Genomic DNA, 24,703 nt, shown 5'->3' with positions numbered 1-24,703 from the left:
GACTCCTGGAAAGCAGTTTACCGGTAAACTAAACATATGTTTCCAGGACGTCCTCCATGACAGCACCCATGGAGAACTAACAACTTAGAACGCCATATTAGGGGGGGACCACTGCTTGTAGGACCTTACGGCCAAAAGCTAAGTCCTGATTGGCCATAGAGTCCAGTCTGTAGTGTCTGACAAAGGTAGTGGAGGAGGACCAGGTTGCCGCTCTGCAGATCTGGTCGATGGAAGCTCCAGCTTTCTCCGCCCAGGTTGCAGACATGGCTCTGGTAGAATGAGCCCTCAACGTTATGGGGCAGGATGAACTCTGCAGTCTATAACATTCCCTGATGGTCTCCTTGATCCAGCGGGCTAAAGAGGTTTTAGAGGCTTTGCTTCCCTTGTTTCTACCACCGAATTGGATGAAGAGGTTCGCTGACTTTCTCCAGGATTTTGTCCGCTTGATGTAGGCGAGGACCGTTCTTCTCACATCAAGACAGTGGAACCGCTCCTCCTGTATGTTTTTGGGGGAGGTACAAAACGAAGGGAGAATTATCTCCTGTTCTCTGTGAAACGTTGAGACAACTTTGGGAAGAAAGGAATGATCCAGCTTAAGAACTATCCTATCGTCTAGGACTTTCAAAAAGGGTTCCCTAACTGACAGGGCCTGAATTTCGCCTATCCTACGAGCAGTAGTGATAGCTATTAAAAACACCGCCTTGAGGGATAGAAGTTTGACGGGAATATCCTCAATAGGTTCGAAGGGAGCATCACATAGGCCATTTAGAACTATATTTAGATCCCACTCAGGAACTGTTTGTCTCAGGGTGGGTCGTATTCTGGAGACTGCTCTGACAAATCTCTTGACCCACCTATGTTCTGCTAATGGTATATCTAAGCAGCAACTTAAGGCTGAGATCTGTACCTTGAGGGTACTTGGTTTTAGACCTATATCGAACCCTTTCTGGAGAAAATCTAGTATATTGCCTATGGATGGAATACTAGACTCTGGATGATTCTGAACTAGCCAAGATGAGAATTTCTTCCATATTTTGAGATATATGGCTGAAGTCACAGGTTTACGGCATTGCTGCAGTGTTGATATTACCTGATCGGAGAGACCCTTTTTCCTCAGGGTTTGCCTCTCAGGATCCAAGCAGTCAGTCTCAGCTTGTTGAGATTGGGGTGCTCCAGAGGTCCCTGTGTTAACAGATCTTTCCTGTCTGGAAGGGGGTACGGGTCTTTGATCGACATCTCCCTCAAGATGGGATACCAAGCTCTCTTGGGCCAGTCTGGTGCGACCAGGATCAGAGTGGTGGCACTGGTCCTCATCTTCTTTAGGACTGCCGGGATTAGGGGAAAAGGAGGAAAGGCGTAGGCCAGTTTCATGTCCCAAGTCTGGGCTAAGGCGTCTACTGCCACTGGGTTTTCGCTGGGGTTTAGTGAGTAAAAACAGTCCAGCTGAGAATTCCCCCTGGACGCGAAGAGGTCTATCTCTGGATAACCCCATAGCTGGCAGACCTGTCTGAAAACCTGTTTGTTTAGATTCCATTCTCCCGCGTCTATCCTGTGACGGCTTAGGAAGTCGGTTCTCGAGTTCTTAGACCCCTTTAGATGGGTTGCTGAAATGGACCGAACTTCCCTTTCTGCCCATATGAAGATTTGATCTGCTAGATCCTGAAGGAGCGGGCATCTGGTACCGCCCTGTCTTTTTAGATAACATACCGTAGTAATGTTGTCGGATAGGATCCTGACGTGCTGATCCTTGAGGAGATGTTTGGCTGCTCTCAGAGTCTTCAGCACTGCCTTTAGTTCCCGGTAGTTTGAGGATCTTATCTTGTCTTGAAGGACCCAGGAACCCTGGAAGAGATGCTGGTCCACATGCCCCCCCCCAGCCATTCAGACTTGCGTCCGTGGTGACGGTTATGGCTGGAGTCAAATTCCACGGGACTCCTTTCTCCAGATTCCCTGGTTCTGTCCACCAGGACAGGGATTTTATCACTTTTCCCGATATTTTCATCCTGGAGTTCAGAGAACGGTGATCTCTGTTCCAAGCTGTCAAAACTGCATTCTGGAGGGTCCTGGAGTGGAACTGGGCCCAGGGTACTATTGAGATGCAGGAGGTCATGAGTCCCAGGATCTGCATGGCTTCCCTGATTGAGTGGGTTTTCCTCTTTTTGAACAACTCTATCTTTTGTCTCAGACTGGTCTGTTTTCTCTCTGGAAGAAAGGAGTGTTGTATTCTTGTATCCAGGAGAGTGCCTAGGAATTCCTTTCTTGTGTCCGGTATCAAGTCGGATTTTGGGTAGTTCACTATCCACCCCAAGTCCTTGAATAGGGCTAAGGTTTGATGGATGTCCCCCAGCAATTTTTGAACCGAGTCTGCTATCAGCAAGAAGTCGTCCAGGTAGGGCACGATTGTAATTGTATTCTGGCGAAGGAAGGCCATCATTTCGGATACTACCTTTGTGAATAGGCGGGAGCAGATGAGATACCGAACGGCAGGCACTGGAACTGGTAGTGAGAGGTCTCCTTTCCGTACCTGACCGCAAACCTTAAATACTGTTGGTGTTGGGGATGTATGGGGATGTGGTAGTACGCATCCTTGAGGTCCAATGTGCAAAGGTGAGCACCTGGAGGGATCAGAGGAGTGGAGGATTTTACTGACTCCATCTTGAACCTGTAGTACGTCACCCACCTGTTTAGAAACTTTAAGTTGATGATTGTCCTCACCGACCCGTCTGGCTTCTTCACAAAGAAAAGTCTTGAGTAATGGCCTGTGAACTGCTGGGGAGGAGGAACCTGGGTGATAGCTCCCAGAGCCAGGAGGTTTTGAATATGTGACCTTAGTTGCTGTTGGAGGAGAGGAGATTCGAAATAGGTCACCTGGAACACTTGGGGAGGAGGAGTTCTGAAATCCATCCTGAAGCCGTCTCTGATGGAGTCCAGGATCCATTGATTGCAGGTAACTCTCTTCCATCTTTCCCAAAAGTGACGAAGTCTCCCTCCCACTGGTCTGGCGTCATGGTTTCCCTGTATTGGTGTTGAAGAGGAAACCCCTACCTCTACCCTTGGGGTAGCTCCAGCGGCCCGATTTTCCTTTCCCTCTATAGGCCCTGGCCTGATTTTGGCCCGAGGGTCTCCGAAAGGGCTGGGGTTTTTTAGGCTTCTCCTCAGGGAACCACTTCTTGTTATATGCCGCATTCTGGAGAATAGAGTCCAGAACTGGGCCGAACATAAACGAGCCAGAGAACGGAATGGAGCAGAGTCTGTTCTTTGACGCTACATCGCCAGACCAGGACTTGAGCCAGAGGGCCCGTCTAGCGGCGTTAGTCTGAGACTGGGACTTGGCTGCGAATCTAATGGTCTCCGCTGAAGCATCCGCCAGGAAACTAGAGGCCATCTTTAGAAGCGGGAGAGACTCTAGGATTTCTTCCCTGGATGTTCTTGCCCCTGAGGTGACTCTCCAGTTGATTAATCCATAAGATTAAGGCTCTGGAAACCGAAGTAGCTGCGATGTTGGTATTAATTGCGGTTGCCCCTGACTCCCAGGATTTTTTCAACAGGCCGTCTAGCTTCCTATCCATGGGGTCCCTTAGCTGTGACGAATCCTCAAAGGGTATTGAGGTTTTTTTCACGACCTTGGCCACCTGGATATCTACTTTGGGAACCTCGTCCCAGAGGTTAGTGTCCTTTGGGTCGAAACGCAGACGATTTTTAAAATCCCTGGGAATAAAGAGCTTCCTTTCGCCGTCAGCCCATTCCTCTGTGATGAGATCTTTAATATTTTCATTTACTGGGAAGACCTTCTGTCTCCTGACTTTCAGACCCCCAAAACATCTCGTCCTCCACCGAACGGGTCTGTTCCTCCTCCTCAATAGCCATGGTCTGTCTAATGGCGGTGAGCAGGGAATCTAAGTCCTCGGACGAAAAGAAGTATCTCCTCTGCTCATTCTGATGGAGGGACTCTATGTCGTCATTGTCTGAGACACATAACCCTTCTTCCTCTGAGTCAGAGCCTGACTGGATCCTGGCTTTTTTGGAGGAGGGGGGGGAAGGAGGAGGGAGTGTCTGGCTAGAGGTTGCCGCTTGCACCTCCTCTCTTACAATATCCCTTAGATCTGAAAGCAGGGATGCCCGTTCGTCCCTCATAATTTTGGAAATACATTCTGGGCATAGCTGCTTCTTATATGACTCTAGCAGCTTTGTTTGGCAGGTCGGGCATTTCCTGCCCTTCTTTTTGGGATCCCCATGAGGCCTGTGCCCTGGTTCCTTAGAAGTCTAAGAGAAAGGGAGGATAAGGCCATTAGGGAACTGCTGAGCCAAAGACCTATCCCTGTACAAAGTATGCAAGTGACTACTTACAGGGGCCTGGACGGGGGAGTCTGAACAAGTTTCAAGCTTGCTGGACGCCTGGACCTCCATTATGCAACCTAGAGGGCTGCCATCTGGCGTCTTAAATAAGATTTAGGTGACTTACCGGTCCGCCTGTCGCCTGACTCCGCCTCCACTTGCTCTTTCCCAGGGGGACTCATTCCGGGGAAGAGTCAACCCCCAGGACATGCGAGACCACCGGATCGGCGTGTCTCCAGCATGCTGCTTGTTACTTCCGCATCGCGTCGTCATTACTTCCGGCTTCCGGTCAAGTGAGCGCGGCCAGGAACTGACGTCAGAGGAGGCAGGAGCCGAAGCCGAGCCCAGAGCTCCGATGGGGAGAAGCGGCAACAGCGTCCCCGATTCATGCGGCACGCCAGAGAGAGAATCGGGGACTTAACCAGTGGACCGCTTCCCAGAGTGGTGCTGGTTCGGGGGCCTGCCGGAGTCTGAAGAGGAGAGGTAGGAACCCCCCGACCAGACTCGCCCCCGTTCCCTACCTAACTTTCTAGGAGAGAGCTGTCTAACTCCTCCTATCCCTGTTGGGACAGGAAGAACACTGGAGCAAGGGGGTGGGGAGGGGCCCTTTAAACTGTCTCTCTTCCTGTCCCAACAGAAACCAGTAAGGACATCCTCCATGGGTGCTGTCATGGAGGACGTCCTGGAAAAAACGATTTGATAAATATGCAAATTAATCTGAGATGAGTGCTGTCCTTGAGATGAGTCAGGGACTGGACTCATCTCAGGTTAATTTGCATATGTATCAAATCGTGTTTATATATATATATATATATATATATATATATATATATATTTCATTAAAAAGCATCCAAAAACACCCAAACTATTTATATATAAATGTATTCATTAATCAACAAGGTAAAAGAGGATCACAGCAGTACCATCATTCTAAAATATAACTTTTAATGTTAGCGTATAAAAAAGTCAAAACACCCTTATAATTATTAAATAATAAGAAAAATATATGAGGAAAATAGAAAAAATAATAGTAAAATCTAGGGTCAGATAGAGGTCCCTAATGCAAGATATCTGCAGTTTGGTTAGTTGGGGTTAATGGGGCCTAATGGGAAGATGTCCCTAGTTCTAACCCTAATATTAGAGCCCTGCCTAGATACGGAATAGCTGCCCCGATAGGGACGATCCCGTTTCTCGTGCCTCCTGGTGTCCCTGGTTAACAACTATCAAGGAGTGGATACCTATTGGGGGGGGGGGACCCTATAGGAATGCCAGGGCTAATCTACACAATAGAAAGAAATATATATAAATAAGTGATTATAGTGATTACCCATAGTGGATTAGCAGACAACACCATACTAATAAATGTGAGATACAAAGAAAGAAGTCAATTGTCCAATAACGTCCCTACGCGTTTCGCCTGGTTAGTGTCAGGCTCATCAGGGGACATACATGACAAAGGAGTGCCTATCACCAAAGATAATCACCTAAGTAATATGAATATTTCTATAAACATCTAGATTGAATTAGATAGTATGTTTCTCTCTTTTATGATAGTTGGAGAGATATGGGCACATATGCTAAAGATAGGCCAATAGTGCACAATGCTAGTCAATCACTTGATGAGAAAATCAACATAGTTACTGTACCGGAGAACATAGAATAGATATAGAATGATCCATGATAACCCAGAACCATTCATGTGTCTCGTACAATAAATACCGGCCCGTCTTAGATATACCAATTCATATATTTTAGGTATATCACCAACAATTGAAAAGACAGTCAGATTCTGCCTAATAGGTGTATAACAGACCACAGATAAAGCCAATGGAGTATGCCAGATATAATATACCACCCACAAATGGTGTGGGTGGTTTAGTAATTATTTTCAATAGCCCATGTGCATTCACATCAATCACATATAGCAACCATAATCAGTATTGACTGATGAGAGATAGTTTTAGGGCGATACTTGCGTGCCCGTCTATGGCTAGTTGGATGGCCCAGTGGTGGTGGGATTGAGAATCATCTGACTGGCATAGCTATCATGTAGGGACGTCTGACGTCAGAAGCGATATGTATCATTACCAGCGGGTCACGTGTTTACGTTTCCGGCGTCTGACGCCATTCGGGCATTCATATCAGGTGGTTTTCCCACGTGACTTCTTACCCGGAAGTAGCAATACTTTAAAAGGCAGTAACACCGGTAAGATCGTGCTGCCTACCTGCCGGACATAATTCAGATTCTGGTCCTCGTGATGCCGCAATTGATATTGGCATCTCCATTCCTGTGACACCACCACTGGGCCATCCAACTAGCCATGGACGGGCACGCAAGTATCGCCCTAAAACTATCTCTCATCAGTCAATACTGATTATGGTTGCTATATGGGATTGATGTGAATGCACATGGGCTATTGAAAATAATTACTAAACCACCCACACCATTTGTGGGTGGTATCTTACATCTGGCATACTCCATTGGCTTTATCTGTGGTCTGTTATACACCTATTAGGCAGAATCTGACTGTCTTTTCAATTGTTGGTGATATACCTAAAATATATGAATTGGTATATCTAAGACGGGCCGGTATTTATTGTACGAGACACATGAATGGTTCTGGGTTATCATGGATCATTCTATATCTATTCTATGTTCTCTGGTACAGTAACTATGTTGATTTTCTCATCAAGTGATTGACTAGCATTGTGCACTATTGGCCTATCTTTAGCATATGTGCCCATATCTCTCCAACTATCATAAAAGAGAGAAACATACTATCTAATTCAATCTAGATGTTTATAGAAATATTCCTATTACTTAGGTGATTATCTTTGGTGATAGGCACTCCTTTGTCATGTATGTCCCCTGATGAGCCTGACACTAACCAGGCGAAACGCGTAGGGACGTTATTAGACAATTGACTTCTTTCTTTGTATCTCACATTTATTAGTATGGTGTTGTCTGCTAATCCACTATGGGTAATCACTTATATATTTTTTTTTCTATTGTGTAGATTAGCCCTGGCATTCCTATAGGGTCCCCCCCCCCCCCCAATAGGTATCCACTCCTTGATAGGGGTTAACCAGGGACACCAGGAGGCACGAGAAACGGGATCGTCCCTATCGGGGCGGCCATTCCGTATCTAGGCAGGGCTCTAATATTAGGGTTAGAACTAGGGACATCTTCCCATTAGGCCCCATTAACACCAACTAACCAAACTGCAGATATCTTGCATTAGGGACCTCTATCTGACCCTAGATTTTACTATTATTTTTTCTATTTTCCTCATATATTTTTCTTACTATTTAATAATTATAAGGGTGTTTTGACTTTTTTATACGCTAACATTAAAAGTTATATTTTAGAATGATGGTACTGCTGTGATCCCTTGTTCTTTTGACCACATTCTACCATACGATTCCTTGAACAGGAATATGTTCAATCTGTGATTAAAAGGTAAAAGAGGAGAAATATTTAAAGGAAGCAAAACTGCTACAAGAGGACAGTTTTAAATTAGAGGGGCAAAGGTTTAAAAGTTATATCAGGAAGTATTACTTTACTGAGAGAGTAGTAGTGGATGCATGGAATAGCCTTCCTGCAGAAGTGGTAGCTGCAAATACAGTGAAGGAGTTTAAGCATGCATGGGATAGGCATAAGGCCATCCTTCATATAAGATAGGGCCAGGGGCTATTCATAGTATTCAGTATATTGGGCAGACTAGATGGGCCAAATGGTTCTTATCTGCCGACACATTCTATGTTTCTAAAATGGCCAATTGCAATTTTTTTATCACTTAAACTCCCCCCCAAAAAATGAATAAAAAGTAATCAAAAAGGAAAGCACTCCAAAATGGTATCACTGAAAACTAAAGATGACCCCACAAAAAATAAACCCTCACATAGCTCCATAGAGGTTAATACAGGGAAATTTCCCAGTGGGGTAATTTCCCGGGGAGCCGCCAAAGTCCTCCTCTCTGCTGATGACCAGCTACATAATGAGCTCTCAACAGAAATTAATGCTGTGAAAATCAGGTACTGATGTATGCAGCCAGCGACCACAGATTCCCTCCTTAATTCAACTGCTGTGGCCCGCGCTTCACCTCTTAGGCCCCCTGCTCCACAGAGAACTGGAGGAAGAAGACAGAAAGATGGTAGCTATTGATGGGCAGCTTTTGGGGCAGTATATCGTGCAACACTGTGTTGCTTCTGCTGGGATGATATTTTGCACTATGGTATTGTTGACCCCCACCTACTTGTGTCGCCCCTCCTTCTCTTAATTTAGACTTGCCTACAAAATGGGTCCACTTTTAGCTTTTTTTCCAGGGTCTCTAAGTTCCCAGTCCACCCCTGGGTTAATATAAAAAGTAATGAGGGGCAGAGTAGCATTGAAAGTATTGAAACACAAGAATAACCCCAGCCGTCTTCACAGGCAGCGAAGCCTTGTACTGTGAAGATAGATATGCCTTAGCAAAGCTCAGGGACATTTCAGGCCAAAGTTTCCCATCACTGTCCCTACACATTAAAAGGAAAAATAAAAGGACAGTTACAGTTTAGCAGACTTAAAATTATTGACTTAAACACTTACCTGTTGGATATAGTTAACAAACTTGCACATGAATTCCCCGAATATCCACCCAGGAAGAGAATATAAAGCAGCAGTGATAGGTACACAACACACCAAAAATATTATATCAGTGGTGGCCAGGTTAGCTGTAAAGAATAGAAAAAAGGTAAATGACTTTTTTTTTAAATCACACAATTAAATCAAGTATTTGGATTAAGTAAAAGAGCTAAAGGGTTTATTCACACATCAGTGGGGTCATTTATACTGGTGTAAAGTAGAACTGGCTTAGTTGCCCATAGCAACCAATCAGATTCCACCTTTCATTTTGGACAGCTCCTTTGGAAAATTAAAGGAGCAATCTGATTGGTTGCTATGGGCAACTAAGCCAGTGCTACTTTACACCAGTTTGATAAATGACCCCCAATATGTCTATGTTTTCCATAGACAGCACATGTACTCATTGATTTTATTATGTTAATTCACACATATAGTGATTTTCCACTGATCTTGGGTCAGTGAAAAACCATGGACATGTACTATTTTTGCACCTGATGTTCATTGAAAGCTATAGATTCATGAAAAACCCCTGATGCAACATACTGTAGATGGCATTCATGTTCTGTCAGTGTTTCACGGACCATTGGTAGGAGATGCTCTGGAAACAAATTTTCAGCTGAGAAGTGTCCGTGGAATATGGACATATGAGGGCAAAAAACGGACACACAGACCGAACAGATTCCTCACAGACATCTTCAGGAATGAACGACTGACCATCTTGTCACGGATGTCATCATTAAGGCTAAGTTTACATATCCTAGCTGCCACCCACCCACGGTGGCCAATGGCTGTCCAATTTTGAAGTACATATATAAGTGCGGGACATGAACATGTGGAGTCTCTGTGGTTGTCTCATTATAGACAATGGGGGCATATCGCTAGGATATTCCCCCATTTTCTTATAGGTGTGGGTCCCACCGCTGGGACCTATATATCGAGAATGGAGCCCTGCAGGGTGGTGGCTGGAGGACTCCAGTCTGGCCACCTCCAAGCCGGCTCCCCATAGAAGTGAATGGAGCGCACCGGCATGACCAGCCACTGCTCCCATTCACTTCTATGGGCTCGACGGAAATAGCCGAGCAAGGGCTCGGCTATTTTCGGCGACCTCATAGGAAAAAAAAAAAGAAGGGAGGTTGCGTATGCGCAGTGAGCCCTCCTTCACTTACGGGGCTCCGTTCTCGATATAGGTGCGGGTCCCAGCAGTGGGACCCGCACCTATAAGACAATGGGGGCATATCCTAGCGATATTGTCTGTCATGAGACAACCCCTTTAACTTTAGCCACTGAAACATGTAAACCTGGTCTAAAAGTGTGATAAATCATAGTAAAAAATAGGGGTAAAATAAATCCATTAAGAGAGTTGTCTCATCTGGGATCTGTCAAAGTGATCAGCTGACCACTATAGGTCGAGTCTTCAAGACCTCCCTCAAACAACTGATTCTGCAAGGGAAAGCTGTTGTCTGTCAGACATGTCCCCAGCAGCAACCATATAATACTAGTACTGATGTAAATATGAATTGACATCCATGTAATACGTAATTTAACTGAGTCTACCATAGTAAGATATCTTGTTACTGCCTATTTTGGATCACAGAACTTTTAGATTTTTCTTTTTCAAATCTGCCTTTTAAAAGAAATGCTAAATGTATAAGGGCTTGCTTTTTGCAGGTCAAGTTATATTTTTAGTAGTTCTATTTTTTTGTAGCTGTAACAAATTTTTTATTTCACCGTTTTTGCATTTTTAATTTTTTGCAATTAAATCACTAAAACAGGAGGGTAGCGATAAAGCATTGAAAAACATTAGGGAAAGCCAAACTAGAAACAGAGAGATTCAGTGCCAAAGAGAGTAAAACTAACCGTAAAATGTTCTTCAATTATATAAATAATAAAAAGTATAAATCTGAAGGTGTCAGCCCTTTACAGAGTAATGAGGGGGGAGTTTCAGACAGTGATGAGGAGAAACCAAAGCTATTAAATATTTTTTTCTCCACTGGCCACCTCCAAGCCGGCTCCCCATAGAAGTGAATGGAGCGCACCGGCATGACCAGCCACTGCTCCCATTCACTTCTATGGGCTCGACGGAAATAGCCGAGCAAGGGCTCGGCTATTTTCGGCGACCTCATAGGAAAAAAAAAAAGAAGGGAGGTTGCGTATGCGCAGTGAGCCCTCCTTCACTTACGGGGCTCCGTTCTCGATATAGGTGCGGGTCCCAGCAGTGGGACCCGCACCTATAAGACAATGGGGGCATATCCTAGCGATATTGTCTGTCATGAGACAACCCCTTTAACTTTAGCCACTGAAACATGTAAACCTGGTCTAAAAGTGTGATAAATCATAGTAAAAAATAGGGGTAAAATAAATCCATTAAGAGAGTTGTCTCATCTGGGATCTGTCAAAGTGATCAGCTGACCACTATAGGTCGAGTCTTCAAGACCTCCCTCAAACAACTGATTCTGCAAGGGAAAGCTGTTGTCTGTCAGACATGTCCCCAGCAGCAACCATATAATACTAGTACTGATGTAAATATGAATTGACATCCATGTAATACGTAATTTAACTGAGTCTACCATAGTAAGATATCTTGTTACTGCCTATTTTGGATCACAGAACTTTTAGATTTTTCTTTTTCAAATCTGCCTTTTAAAAGAAATGCTAAATGTATAAGGGCTTGCTTTTTGCAGGTCAAGTTATATTTTTAGTAGTTCTATTTTTTTGTAGCTGTAACAAATTTTTTATTTCACCGTTTTTGCATTTTTAATTTTTTGCAATTAAATCACTAAAACAGGAGGGTAGCGATAAAGCATTGAAAAACATTAGGGAAAGCCAAACTAGAAACAGAGAGATTCAGTGCCAAAGAGAGTAAAACTAACCGTAAAATGTTCTTCAATTATATAAATAATAAAAAGTATAAATCTGAAGGTGTCAGCCCTTTACAGAGTAATGAGGGGGGAGTTTCAGACAGTGATGAGGAGAAACCAAAGCTATTAAATATTTTTTTCTCCACTGTATTTACTGAGGAAAATAAACTGTCATATGAAATACAGAATGTAAAAGTAAATTCCCTATTAAAAGTGCCCCGTTTGACCCAGGAAGAAGTACAGCGGCGTCTTAAAAATATTAAAAAAATAGACAAGTCACCGGAACCAGATGACATACACCCCATAGCCTAACAGAATTTTGTAATGTCATAGCCAGACCTTTATATCTGATAATTAAGGACTCCACAGGATTGGCGCATATAAAATGTGGTGTCAATATTCAAAAAGGGTCCAAAACAGAGCCCGGTAAGTTTAACATCTGTCGTGGGTAAACTGTTTGAAGGTTTTCTAAGAGATGCTATCTTGGAGTACTTCAGCATGGCTTTATGAGGGATCGGTCATGTCAAACTAATTTAATCAGTTTCTATGAGAAGGTAAGTTCTAGACTTGACCGTGGCGAATCAATGGATGTTGTATACGTATCTTGACTTCTCCAAAGCATTTGATACTGTACCACATAAAAGGTTAGTATATGAGAAAGCTTGGACTGGGAGAAAATGTCTGCATGTGGGTAACTCCCTCAGTGATAGAAAACAGAGCTTGGTTATTAACGGTACACACTCAGATTGGGTCACTAGTGGGGTACCACAGGGGTCAGTATTGGGCCCTATTCTCTTCAATATATTTATTAATGATCTTATAGAAGGCTTGCACAGTAAAATAAAAATTTTTGCAGAACTGTGTAATTAACACGGAAGAGGACAGTATACTGCTACAGATAGATCTGGATAGATTGGAGGCTTGGGCAGAGAAGTGTCAGATGAGGTTGAAGGCTACTTTCACACCTGCGTTTATAATGCAAACGCTGGTATCCGTTCAGAACAGATCTGTCTGCATTTTTCTGTCTAAAAAAAGTCTAAGTCAAACGGATCCGTCCTGACTTACATTGAAAGTCAATGGGGGACGGATCCGTTTACAATTGCACCATATTGTGTCAATGTAAACGGATCCGTCCCCATTGACTTACATTGTAAGTCAGGACGGATCCGTTTGGCTCCGCATCGCCAGGCGGACACCAAAACGCTGCAAGCAGTGTTTTGGTGTCCGCCTCCAGAGTGGAATGGAGGCGGAATGGAGCCAAACTGATGCATTCTGAACGGATTCTTATCCATTCAAAATGCATTGGGGCTAAACTGATCCGTTTGGGGCCACTTGTGAGAGCCTTGAAACGGATCTCGCAGGCGGACCCAGAAACGGCAGTGTGAAAGTAACCCAACACTGACAAATATAAGGTTATGCACATGGGAAGGGATAATGCAAGTCCCCTGTACATACTAAATGGTAAAAAAAATGGGTAACACTGACATGGAAAAGGACTTTTCCTTGTTGCGTCTTGGTTTCACCATGGGGGATGACTCTGAGGAAGAAGTTGTACTGCACTGGCTAGTTTCTCGGCGATGGGGACAGCGCTCCCTTTTGTTGGACGAGGAACCGAGTAGAAGGCGGCGATTTTGGGTCCATCAGATTGTTATCCAACCCTACCACAAAGGACACTTTCATACCCTCTACCAAGATCTTCGCCAGCATCCTGAGAAGTTTTTGGCGTTCTGTCGGATGTCAGTGTCTACTGTAAGGGATCGTCTCTTATTCGGGGGTCATTCTCACAGGTTACTTCACCAGACACGGATATACAGTCCAAACTTTGCATTTATTGTGCAACACCAGCAACAACAAACAATAACACAAACCAAATACCTACCCGGCTGGGCTCTAACTAAACATAGGGTAGAATCCCTGACTCACCTATAGAGTGCTGTTCAGACACGGTCATAACCTGCAGCTTTCTCAGCTAGCCCAGCAGCCTCCAGGCTGTAGCAAACGCAAGTCCCTTTGGGGAATTGTGGTCCAGCAGTCCTCCCGACTCGGACCTTGTGGACCTTGTGGCCCTTGTACCGCAGGCGTCACTGCATCCCCCAAAGTTCAGGCTATCACCTAGCCTCGTGGCCTCTCAGCCCACCCGGCTGAGACCACTCACACAGAGCCTCACCAGGACTCTGCTTCACCAAACACTCCAGAATGAGACACACCCAAGATCCAGTAGCAGGATTAAATAGGATCCCTGAAAACAATCAGGAGAAGAAAGCGCTGCCGGCACTGCTACACCTGACCAGTATGCAGGATTGCAAGGAAGACACAGGTAATGTGGTTCAGTAAATGGATACTGTGGTGCTCTGCTGAAGCAGACACAGTGGTATATTCGAAGGAGAGATGAAAAGAGACAGCGGCACTCACCAATTCCAAAGTAAAACGTCCAGTTTATTAACTTCTTAAAATAGGGTACAAGCAGGTCTGTGTACATAGATCAATGAAGGTACAGCCGTTTCACGCTAGACACGCTTCATCATACCTTTCATGCTGTGGAGGTGAGTGACTGATCTATAAAGGTCAGGTCAAGCCACTCCCCCCACCACATCACATAGAGGAACAAGGTATTAACTCATTCAATGCTCTATCAGACCAAAAAACACAGTGTATCAAACAAAAACAAATAAATCATTCCTATCATTAAAACCTAATGGTCCCATCGCTTCTGTCTTAATGATCCATAGTGCTTCTCTCTGTAGGAGAAGCTCTTTTCTGTCTCCGCCGCGAGGCGGTAATTTCACTATTTCTAGACCTGCAACCTGTAAGAGGTCCTCGCGGTTTTGATGCGTTTCTTTCATATGCTGGATTAATCTGGTAGCTCCAATTTCTGTTTTGAGGCTATGCTTGTGCTCTCTAAAACGGACAAAGAGAGGTCTGAAGGTTTTTCCAATATAAAATTGGCCGCAGGGGCAGAAAAGGGCATAAACTACAAAGGTGGACCTACAGTTGATGAAGTCTCTCACTCTGTGTTTTATCATTCCAATTTTCAGGTGTGCCCCTCTCCGCATCTGTTCACACATAGAGCAGTGTCCGCACCTGAAGTTACCCTCAGGAACGCAGCGTTCAAGCCAATTTTTGTTCACATTACATTTAAAGGGTTTCTGTCACCCCACAAAACTCTTTTTTTTTTTTTTGGATAGTTAGATTCCTTATAGGGCGATATAGGAGAATATAATAGTCTTACTTACTTTCATGCGGCCGATTCTTTATAAAACGAAGTTTTATAATATGTAAATGAGGGCTCTACCAGCAAGTAGGGCGTCTACTTGCTGGTAGCCGCAGCAGCAATCCGCCCCCTCGCCGTGTTGATTGACAGGGCCAGCCGTGATCTCCTCCTCCGGCCGGCCCTGTCAGTAATTCAAAAATCGCGCGCCTCTGGTCATTCGGCGCAGGCGCTCTGAGATGAGGAGGCTCGTCTCCTCAGCACTCCCTCAGTGCGCCTGCGCCGATGACGTCTTCTCTTTCGGTGATGTCATCGGCGCAGGCGCACTGAGGAGACGAGCCTCCTCATCTCAGAGCGCCTGCGCCGAATGACCAGAGGCGCGCGATTTTTGAATTACTGACAGGGCCGGCCGGAGGGGGAGATCACGGCTGGCCCTGTCAATCAACATGGCGAGGGGGCGGATTGCTGCTGCGGCTACCAGCAAGTAGACGCCCTACTTGCTGGTAGAGCCCTCATTTACATATTATAAAACTTCGTTTTATAAAGAATCGGCCGCATGAAAGTAAGTAAGACTATTATATTCTCCTATATCGCCCTATAAGGAATCTAACTATCCAAAAAAAAAAAAAAGAGTTTTGTGGGGTGACAGAAACCCTTTAAACTGGCTCTGTGTGATCATACTTCCTATGGTTTTGCTTCGTCTGAAGCCCACCACAGGTATACTAGACACTTTTTCTTGAAGGGTGGGATCCCTTTGTAAAATGTGCCAGTTTTTTATTATGGCATTTTTTATTTGCTGCGCCATGGGAGAAAAATCAAATGTGAACACTGCTCTATTGGAAACTGAGTCGGGAGTGCAGTTTTTATCTTGTAGCCCTACATTTCTGCACCTGCTTGTACCCTATTTTAAGAAGTTAATAAACTGGACGTTTTACTTTGGAATTGGTGAGTGCCGCTGTCTCTTTTCATCTCTCCTTTAAATAGGATCCCTGGACATGAGCATACCCTAAGTCCCGGACTGGAACCTGGGGAAACAACACCTCAATGTTCACATTGCCACACTACATTTGATTGCTTGCTGTTGTCTCTACGTACTGTCCTTACCTTCATGGACACCAATGTGAGGCGCAGCATTACTCCTGAGGAAAGGCTTATCGTGACGTTGAGGTAAGCTTATGTCATCAGTAACATGTTTCTGGAAATGGCTGGTGTTAGACATGTGCTAATGTTTGTAGAAGTTACCTTTATTTGTCCATAATATGTTTGCCCAATTGTCAAATATATTTTTGGTGTTAAATCCCTGACACATAACATGGCCAGATTAAAGGTAGTTGTGTATTTTAAAATGGTTAACTATTTGTGTTTGTTTGGCTGTCATCATCATGCAGAGTGTTCACATCATCCTTGAAGTCGCCCATACATTCTGCATGGAAATGGCATAAACACAGTTGCTGTAGCATAGCTGTTGTGAGTAGTGCCCACACCGTAATTTCTGAAAGTGTTTTGTTCAGTTGTACCCATATGTCTCATATCAAACATTAGGCGAATTATGTATTGTTTGTTACCTTTATTTAGCTGCTTACTGATATTTTATTTTTCTGTATTTTTCAAGAGAGTCCTTGCAACTGGGAACTCATTTGCATCCCTGCATTTTGAGTTTCTTTTGGGAACCTCAACCATTTCTCAGATTGTGCGTCACACTTGCCATGTCATCTGGCATCAACTCAGAGAGACCGTGATGCACAGCCAATGACGGACGATTGGGTTCGGATCGCTGAGGGCTTCAATCTTTCAGCGCAGTTTCCCAACTGCATCAGGGCAATGGATAGCAAGCACATCCGTGTGAAGAAGCCTCCTCACTCAGGGTTCCGATTCTTCAATTTTAAGCAATATTTTTCGGTAGTGCTTATGGCTGTTGCTGACAGTAACTACCTGTTTATAATGGTTGATATCGGGGCCTATGGAAGCACAGCAGATGCTCGCATCTTTAGTGCTTCTAGAATAGGTGAGCGGCTTCGTGCCAACCAGCTTGCCCTGCCCGAGTCCAGTAGACTGCCCGGATCTGCTAGTCCGCCGGCTCCATTTGTCATTGTGACGGATGAAGGGTTTGCATTGACTCACCATGTTATGCGGCCCTTCCCAAAGCGTGGTTTGGATGTCAGGAGGTGTATTTTCAACTACTGGTTGACTCGTGCCCGTCGATATGTTGAGTGCGCTTTCGGGATACTCTCTAGCAAGTGGAGGGTGTTTTTGTCATCTATACAGATGAATCCGGAGAATGCTACCCTGGTGATTCAAGCTTGTGTTGTTCTACACAACTTCACCAGGATTCACGAGGCTTCCTCTTCTGTTTACATGGAAGATTTTCCGACGTCACCAGGTTTGGGTTTGGATAGGACCCTGCATAGGCGACCTGGGACTGCAGGCATTGCAGTTCGGGAACTCTATGCAGACTACTTTTTTAGCCCAGAGGGATCCTTGCCATGACAGAGGGACGCTATTCGTGGCAGTGTTTAATTTCTTCTGTGCTCGATAGTCTTTTTTTTTTTTTTCTAGATAGCTTGTGTAATTTATGTCGTAGTTGAGTGTAGGGACTCGCAAGAGAATGAGGACCTTTGGCGTGGGCTTGCGGGCTGAGGTTTTTGGAACCTAAAATTAGGAATAATCAATATAATAAATAAAGATGCTTATGTTCATCTACTTTTATAAACATCATGATTATATTTGATATATGGTTCCAAAAACCTTCTAATACCTCAGTTAAAGATTATTCCTTAACCAATTATGTGGAAAAATAAAGTGATAGTACTTGAAGTATTGAGTGTATCTCGGTTATGTTAAAATGTGTAGTAGTGTTATAATTTGCCACACAAGAAAGAACATAAGACAATTGACATTTTCAAGTAAACTTTTACTTAAACCCAAGCCCCCCCATAAAAGATAAACACAATTTAACAATATATGAAAAATGCTGATAAATTTACATAAATTAAAATAAGAATATGAAACATTTAGTTTGAGTAGAAATAACTCTCGAGTGAATGGGCCAGGGGTATACTATGATACTGGGCGTATCTGGGCCGGATCTGGTGCCCCAGTAGAATAAATGCCCACATTACTGGATTGGGCAAGGAGGGGGGTTGTGGTCGTGGGACCTGCGGAAAGTTTGGGCGGGAAAAGTTGGACCATGGGGTGGGTGTGGAGGATGCAGGTAGCTGGTGGGCTGCTTAGAGGCGGACATCATGATTTGAATAAGTAAATTATTAATTTGAGAATGTATGTCCCCCTGGTAAGGTGTGGCATACATTTTTAATACAAGTGCAAAGGAAGCAACACAAAGATGATGCCTCTCGCTAGGGACATGCCTCATTAATGGCGCCAGCCCGCTCAACATTGATTCTTCTTGCCCATCAGTCCTCCTCTGAGCTAGGAACTCGATAACTCAGGCATCTATCATTTCCCGAGTTACTAGCTCAGAGCAAGACTGGCGGACATTCCTCCTTCTCCTGGGCTGCTGGGATGTTTGAGGCCTCTCTTCCGAAACTGCACTAGTTGCCATGGCCGGTTCGGCGTGCTCCACTGCTGGCGTTGGTTGTGGACTGGATTCAGGCGAAAATACCGCAGGAGTTTCTTCTCCACCCAAATCTGAGTCCGCCGTGTCTTCAAGATTGTCCACAGTACTATATTGCAAAAAGACATGATAACATATATTAATGTATTCCAAAATTACCAAACCAACACACAGGATCATAATAGAAAAAAAATGCAGTATGTCTACTATATAAGGTGAGGCAGCATAGATCCCAAAAGGGTTCAAAATGTTTAAGTGTGAAACACAAAAATTAAGGACACATTGCATAAAATAACCATTGAAGGACTGTTGCTTTGTACTGTGTGCAAATAGCAAATAACTAAAAATAAAATGTTTCTGGGTGTTTGTAGCTATCCTGCACAAAAACATGTAGACACATTCAGGAGCTAACCAAGTGCTGATATTCTGTCCTTCTATATCTGGCCTGCTCAACCAACGGCCCTCCAGCTGTTGGTAAACTACAACTCCCAGCATGCCCTAATAGCTGTAAGCTATCCAGGCATGCTGTGAGTTGTAGTGTTCCAGCAGCTGGGGGGCTGCAGTTTGGACATGCCTGACCTAAATCAATCAGCCTACACAAGGGCATGGTGGGAGTTTAATTTTTCAAACAGCTGGAGCTACGCAGGTTGAGCATCCCTGGTTTAGTTAAAAAAGGGAGAGGGAGATTGGCATTGTTTGCGAACAATTAAAAACAGACATTTAGTGTATTTTTGCTTTGGTGGGTGTGAAGCAAACATTGAACATATGCAAAAGGGCAAAACAGTAATGGAATATATACAAACCCCATAAATTTGCAAAAACTATTAAAACCACATCAATCGCATGTCCAATTAAACTGTAGAAAACATAAAGGTGTATTCCCATCTTAGACAATGGGGGCATATCGCTAGGATATGACCCCATTTTCTGATAGGTGTGGGTCCCACAGCTGGGACCTGCAACTATATCGAGACGGAGCAGGGAGTGCTGTGGCTGGAGGACTCCAGATTTCCCGGGGTCCATCCACCAACAAGCACTAATCCCCGCCTCTCCCATAGAAGTGAATGGGAGCATGCCGCGCATGCGCGGCCCATGCTCCCTTTCATTTACATCGGGCAGATGGCAATAGCCGAGCCTCCCCGCCTCTCCCATAGAAATGAATGGAGGGAGGCTGCGCATGCGCACTGCGCCCTCCTTCACTTTTGGAGCTACGTTCTCTATATACCGTAGGTGCGGTTCCCAGCGGTGGGACATGCACCTGTAAGACAATGGGGGCATATCCTAGTGATATGCCCCCATTGTCTGAGATGAGAAAACCCTACAATGTCTCAGCACGATTATGTGCCTAAATAAAAAAAGGAGTTACAACAATCGTGAAGCCAGATTATGAAATATTGCCCACAAAAATGGGTCGAACTTGGCATCCTGTGTAAAAGCAACCAAAAACATTCTGAAATACGCCACCAACATCATAGATAGCAGACCAAACCTGGAAGAAAGGTCTGCTATATATATTCTCATTGTGGACAATGACATATACAGTTCCATACATTTTATTTAAAATAAACAATACTTACGGCCTCAACTCCATCACAGGGCGTAGAAAACGTAGTTGCTCCGTATACAAATATGGGCACTTTTTGGAAGATCCATCACCACTGCAGCTCCTTTCATTCAGCTCATGCCGAAACTGGTCCCTGCAGCTGTTCCACCTCGTCTTTGTGTTCTTCACTGTGAAAGCAACAAACAATAAAAATTATGGGAAAAAACAACTAAAAAAAGTAAGCTAACATCCACAAATAAAAAGCCAAATAAATTGCTTCCAAAAAGTGGCAAAAGTGGAGATTGCAAAGCACAACCAGTAGGGCAGGTGTGGGTATCCTAATGTTCAATAATTGCAGGGAGGAGGAAATTATCTGTGCTATGCCTTGGAAAAAGATTACTTTGTAATATGGGAAGTAGACAGATGTTTGCTGATCAATTCCAACAGGGCCACATGTGTCCAAAACTGTAAAGAGCACATGCTGGGTAGACATTACGACTGTGGCCAGTAGGTAAGATCGGAACAGCCATTAAAACACGGTGGTGTGTGGTAAAAAGTACAGGAAAAAAACAAAAAAACATGCACACAATGGCGTAGCTAGAAATAACTGGCCCCCACAGCAAATTTGTGAATGGGGCCCCCCTTCCCCAGTAATTTTTTCGCTACACCTTCCTTTCATGCCGCCCCCATTCCTGTGACTAGTAAAGATCACTCTCTTATACCAGGCCTGGCAGCTGTTCCGTCAGTTTTATACACTGTCTATACTGTCACTGTATATAATTGTGTTAATACTGTTGAGGGGGCCCTGACACAATCTTTTAGTCCTCCTCCTGGCTGGGCCACTTCTGGGTCAGGGCCCCAAAGCAGCCGCTTCCCCTGCTTCCCCTATATAGCTACACCCCTACATGTACATACCACTACAGAATTAAGCCTGGCCACAAAAGGGACAGGATTCTGAACTCATGGAAGTAGTAGCAAAATCATTAGGGACAACACAGGGGCAGAACACCAAAACTACATAGTTGCACTTACCTAATTAAGCACGACCTCAGAGATTAGCTTTATCCCATTCGCCAGGCCTCAAGCGACGGACCAGTTTCTCCCAGGATACTTTCTTTCACTGATAGACAGGGGACCGGGTGTCCCACAGCTCGGGCCTTTCCTGTACCAGATTTATGAATTTTTCCACATTCCACAGTGGCATTTTTGGTTTGAACAGATAACAAGCAATGACTGCCAAAAAGACTCTGCAAAATGTGCAATCACCACACAAGGCTTGCCAATCTGGTCGTTTTAACTTCCTGTACAATTTTTTTTTTTTATTGCTAAAAGGTCTTGCAGACAGGTTGCAGGCAACTGATCCGCAAAAAATGCGGATGCGGATAACATACGGATGGCTTCCGTTGTGCATCCACATTTTTTGAGGACCCATTGACTTGAATGTTTTATTTTTTCCGTGGAAGGGGACCACGGACGTGGATACAAAACGGTTGGCTATCCGCAATTTCTACGGCTCCATAGAAATTAATGGGTTTGCATCAGAACGTCAAACTTTGCGGAACGGACGCGGAAACAAACAACGGTAGTGTGCATGAGGCCTAAGCTGTAGAAACCAGTGTCAGGCAGCTGCTGCCAAGGCCAATAAGATAATGGGTTGTATCAAAAGGGGCATAGATGCCCGTGATGAGAACATAGCCCTGCCACTTTACAAATCACTAGTCAGACCACACATCCCAGAGTTGCGTTACTACACACCTCTACCCCGCTACTATCTTCTAAGAGCCTTTACATTGTCATCTGATGTAATTTATATTATGTCTTCACAAATGTGAATGTAAAACCATGTTAAACACTATTGTTCTTGTAATTATCCAAGTTACCAGCAGGTGGCAGCAACACTTTGGTTAGGTACTAGTCCTAGTTTAGTGTATCTAGGCTGGAATGGATTATTTCAGTTTAGCTCCCCCTCTGTGGAGGTGTGGACTGTTCCCACATCCTGCAGCATGGGTGGAGAAGGAAGTTAGTGTTAGTGTAGCTCACCCCTTGCTAGCGGTTGGGTGTGTGTGTGAGGAGATCACCTGCATAGGGAAGATAGCAAGGATCTTGTCTCGGCTGAGACCTGATCACATTCCCAGACTGAGTACCTTCAGCCTCTGCTGGAAGAAGAGAATCAGACAACCTCCAGAGTTCCAGTAAGAAAGCATCCCCTGAGAAATCATCAGAGAGTTAAGTCCAGAGACCTAGGAGAAGCCATTCCTCCTCAGCTAGTTTGTCCCCACAAAGCAGAAGGTACAGAAAAGTGCAGAAGATTAATTCCTGCCACAGCTACAGATCTACCAAGCAGACATCCTACCCTGCAAGCTCCCCACATATCAAGCAGAAGCATTTATTCCTGCCAATGATTGCCAAAACCTGCTGGGACCAGAGACCAAAGCTGTACACTGCTTGGATACAAGTTATCTTCAGTAAAGAAACGTTTGAACTTCATCTAAAGGTCTGGACATAATTTCTGCTGCAAAATTCCTCTATTACTCCTACTATCACTACACTCAAATTTATTGCAAGTGAGCCAGGAGCCAGGAATCCAGCCGTACCCAGGTAGGAGACACAGTTGACACAATTATCACCACCCTATAGAGACATTATAAGCCATTACACCACTCTGGCATTGCTAATCTGGGACGTGCGTTATAACACCTTGGAACGGCCCTGGGGTAGTTGTCACGGCCATGCCCATGACGGTGACTCCTTTACCGCATGCGGTTGCCTGCGGTTTTGTATGGCGTTCAACCACGGGTGAGGGCCGCTTGTCTGTGGCCTCACTTGTGGTTGCCGCGGGCAACCAGTGTTTTTAGCAGCAGAGCAGCCTGAGCGTCGCTAGGTAGCTTGCTGCCCTGGCATGCGGTCACACCTAGCAACCTTTTGTTAGGTGTGTGTGTTGTGTGCACTGTGTTGTATGTCATTGTGTGCACTTTCCCCTTTAAGTGGTGTTTTCCCTTCCCTGGTGATGGAAGGGTTAATCTCCTTCCTAGTGTGTGTGCACTGGGTGTGTCCGTTTGTGGGTGTGGCTGCCTGGGCTATAAAGCCTCAGTTGAGACAGACTTCTGAGGGGTACTCCAGCCTTGTAAGCTGGAGGAACTCTCCTGGTCTTTTCCATCTGCCAGTGTGGGCCACCCTTGTGATCATAAATTGTGATACACTATGTTATGTTATGATCAGTTGATTTGTTCCTGCTGTATATTTGTGCAGCTATGGATCTGGGTTCCTGTGTGTGGTTGTGTGTTTGCTGGGTTCATTGAATCTTGTCTGGACTTCAGCTTGCCTGCACAGGGATCCAGTCAGCAAGGCTGTGGCAGGTAAGTGGAACTAGTTCACATTACCTGCCATATCCATAGTACTGTTTGTGTTTCCCAACAGCTTGGCCGTTGAGACTCCTGCTCCTCCGTGCCTAGGAGGAGTGGGGCGTCTTACTCTGACTCCTAGCACAGGGACCGGACGGAGGGTGAGTTAGGGATCCGAGGTTCCTGCGCATGGGTCCACCTACCTTTAAGGTCGGCCCATGCAGTTAGGAGTTAGGGTCAGGGTAGGGACGCTGTTAGGAGGTGACCTGCTCCCTATCCTGTTCTCCTGGCCGAGTAGGCCATAACATGACCTGGCTATACACGGCTAAGGATTTCCCCCATCCTCAGCCGTGACAGTATGATCACAATGGCTCCTCACGTGGTGGTCCCTCGAAAGAGGGTAAAGCATGCACCGCTATCTACGGATGGGGTGCATGCGCGTTCTCCGGAGGGAGAGCGTTATGGGGCTTTCACCATTTACGGCGCGGTGAGTGGCATTCCCCGCCATTCCTTGCTCACCGTTGTCCGTGTTGGTGTCCCCTTTGTTTGTCTTTCCCCTCCCCCCCTCCCATTGTTTTCTAAGCCTCACCAACCTTCCCCTTTTTTTTGTTGGGAGGGGCTTTGAGGGGTGGGAGTATGCTATCCCTCGAAAGAGGGTGTAGCATGTACCGCCGTCTGTGAAGGGGTACATGCGCGCTCTTCGGAGGGAGAGCGTTCTGGGGGTTTCGCCTCTGATGGCGCGGTGAGTGGCGTTTCCCCGCCATCCCTTCACCGTTGCCTCGTGTGGCGTCCCCCTGATTTTACTACACGTGGTGTGTGTTTGGTATGCGGTATGCATACCTTCGAAAGAGGGTGCAGCATGCAGTGCCATACCCTTGTGGTCTGCATGCGCGTTCTCCGGAGGGAGAGCGTTCCTGGGGGTTCTCCGTTAACGGCACGGTTGGTGGCTTATTCCCCGCCACCTTACCTTCCGTGTCCGTGTTGGGGATCCCTCGTCCCTCTCCATGTTCCCATCTCTGGTCGTTTGCTGGCAGCACTCCGTAAGTAGTCCAGCTGCGTGCTGGTTAGGGGTGTCTGCTGGCAGCGACTGGAGTGGGGACGTGAGTGGAGAGTCCCCTCGTCCACTCTCAGTGGTTCCATTCCTGTGTCGCTGGTGTGGGCTGCAGGCCTCGTCGGACTGGCTGTGTTGTGCTGGGAGAGGATGCAGCTGACAGCGACTTTTT

General features: G+C 45.3%; 1 protein-coding gene across 1 annotated transcript in view; it reads right to left on the bottom strand.

The window, feature by feature from the left end:
• The window catches only part of KISS1R (KISS1 receptor), a 546,115-nt gene that overhangs the window by 377,056 nt on the left and 144,356 nt on the right, over positions 1-24,703 (bottom strand). The window contains exon 2 of the mRNA XM_040417535.1: positions 8,924-9,048. Coding sequence (XP_040273469.1) covers positions 8,924-9,048 — 125 coding nt within the window. The remainder of the gene's footprint in view (positions 1-8,923; positions 9,049-24,703) is intronic.

This window comes from Bufo bufo, chromosome 2 (assembly GCF_905171765.1).
Source record: "Bufo bufo chromosome 2, aBufBuf1.1, whole genome shotgun sequence".
Lineage (NCBI taxonomy): Eukaryota > Metazoa > Chordata > Amphibia > Anura > Bufonidae > Bufo > Bufo bufo.
The sequence above is the reverse complement of the archived record's forward strand: the minus strand, read 5'-3'. Positions and strand labels throughout refer to the sequence as shown.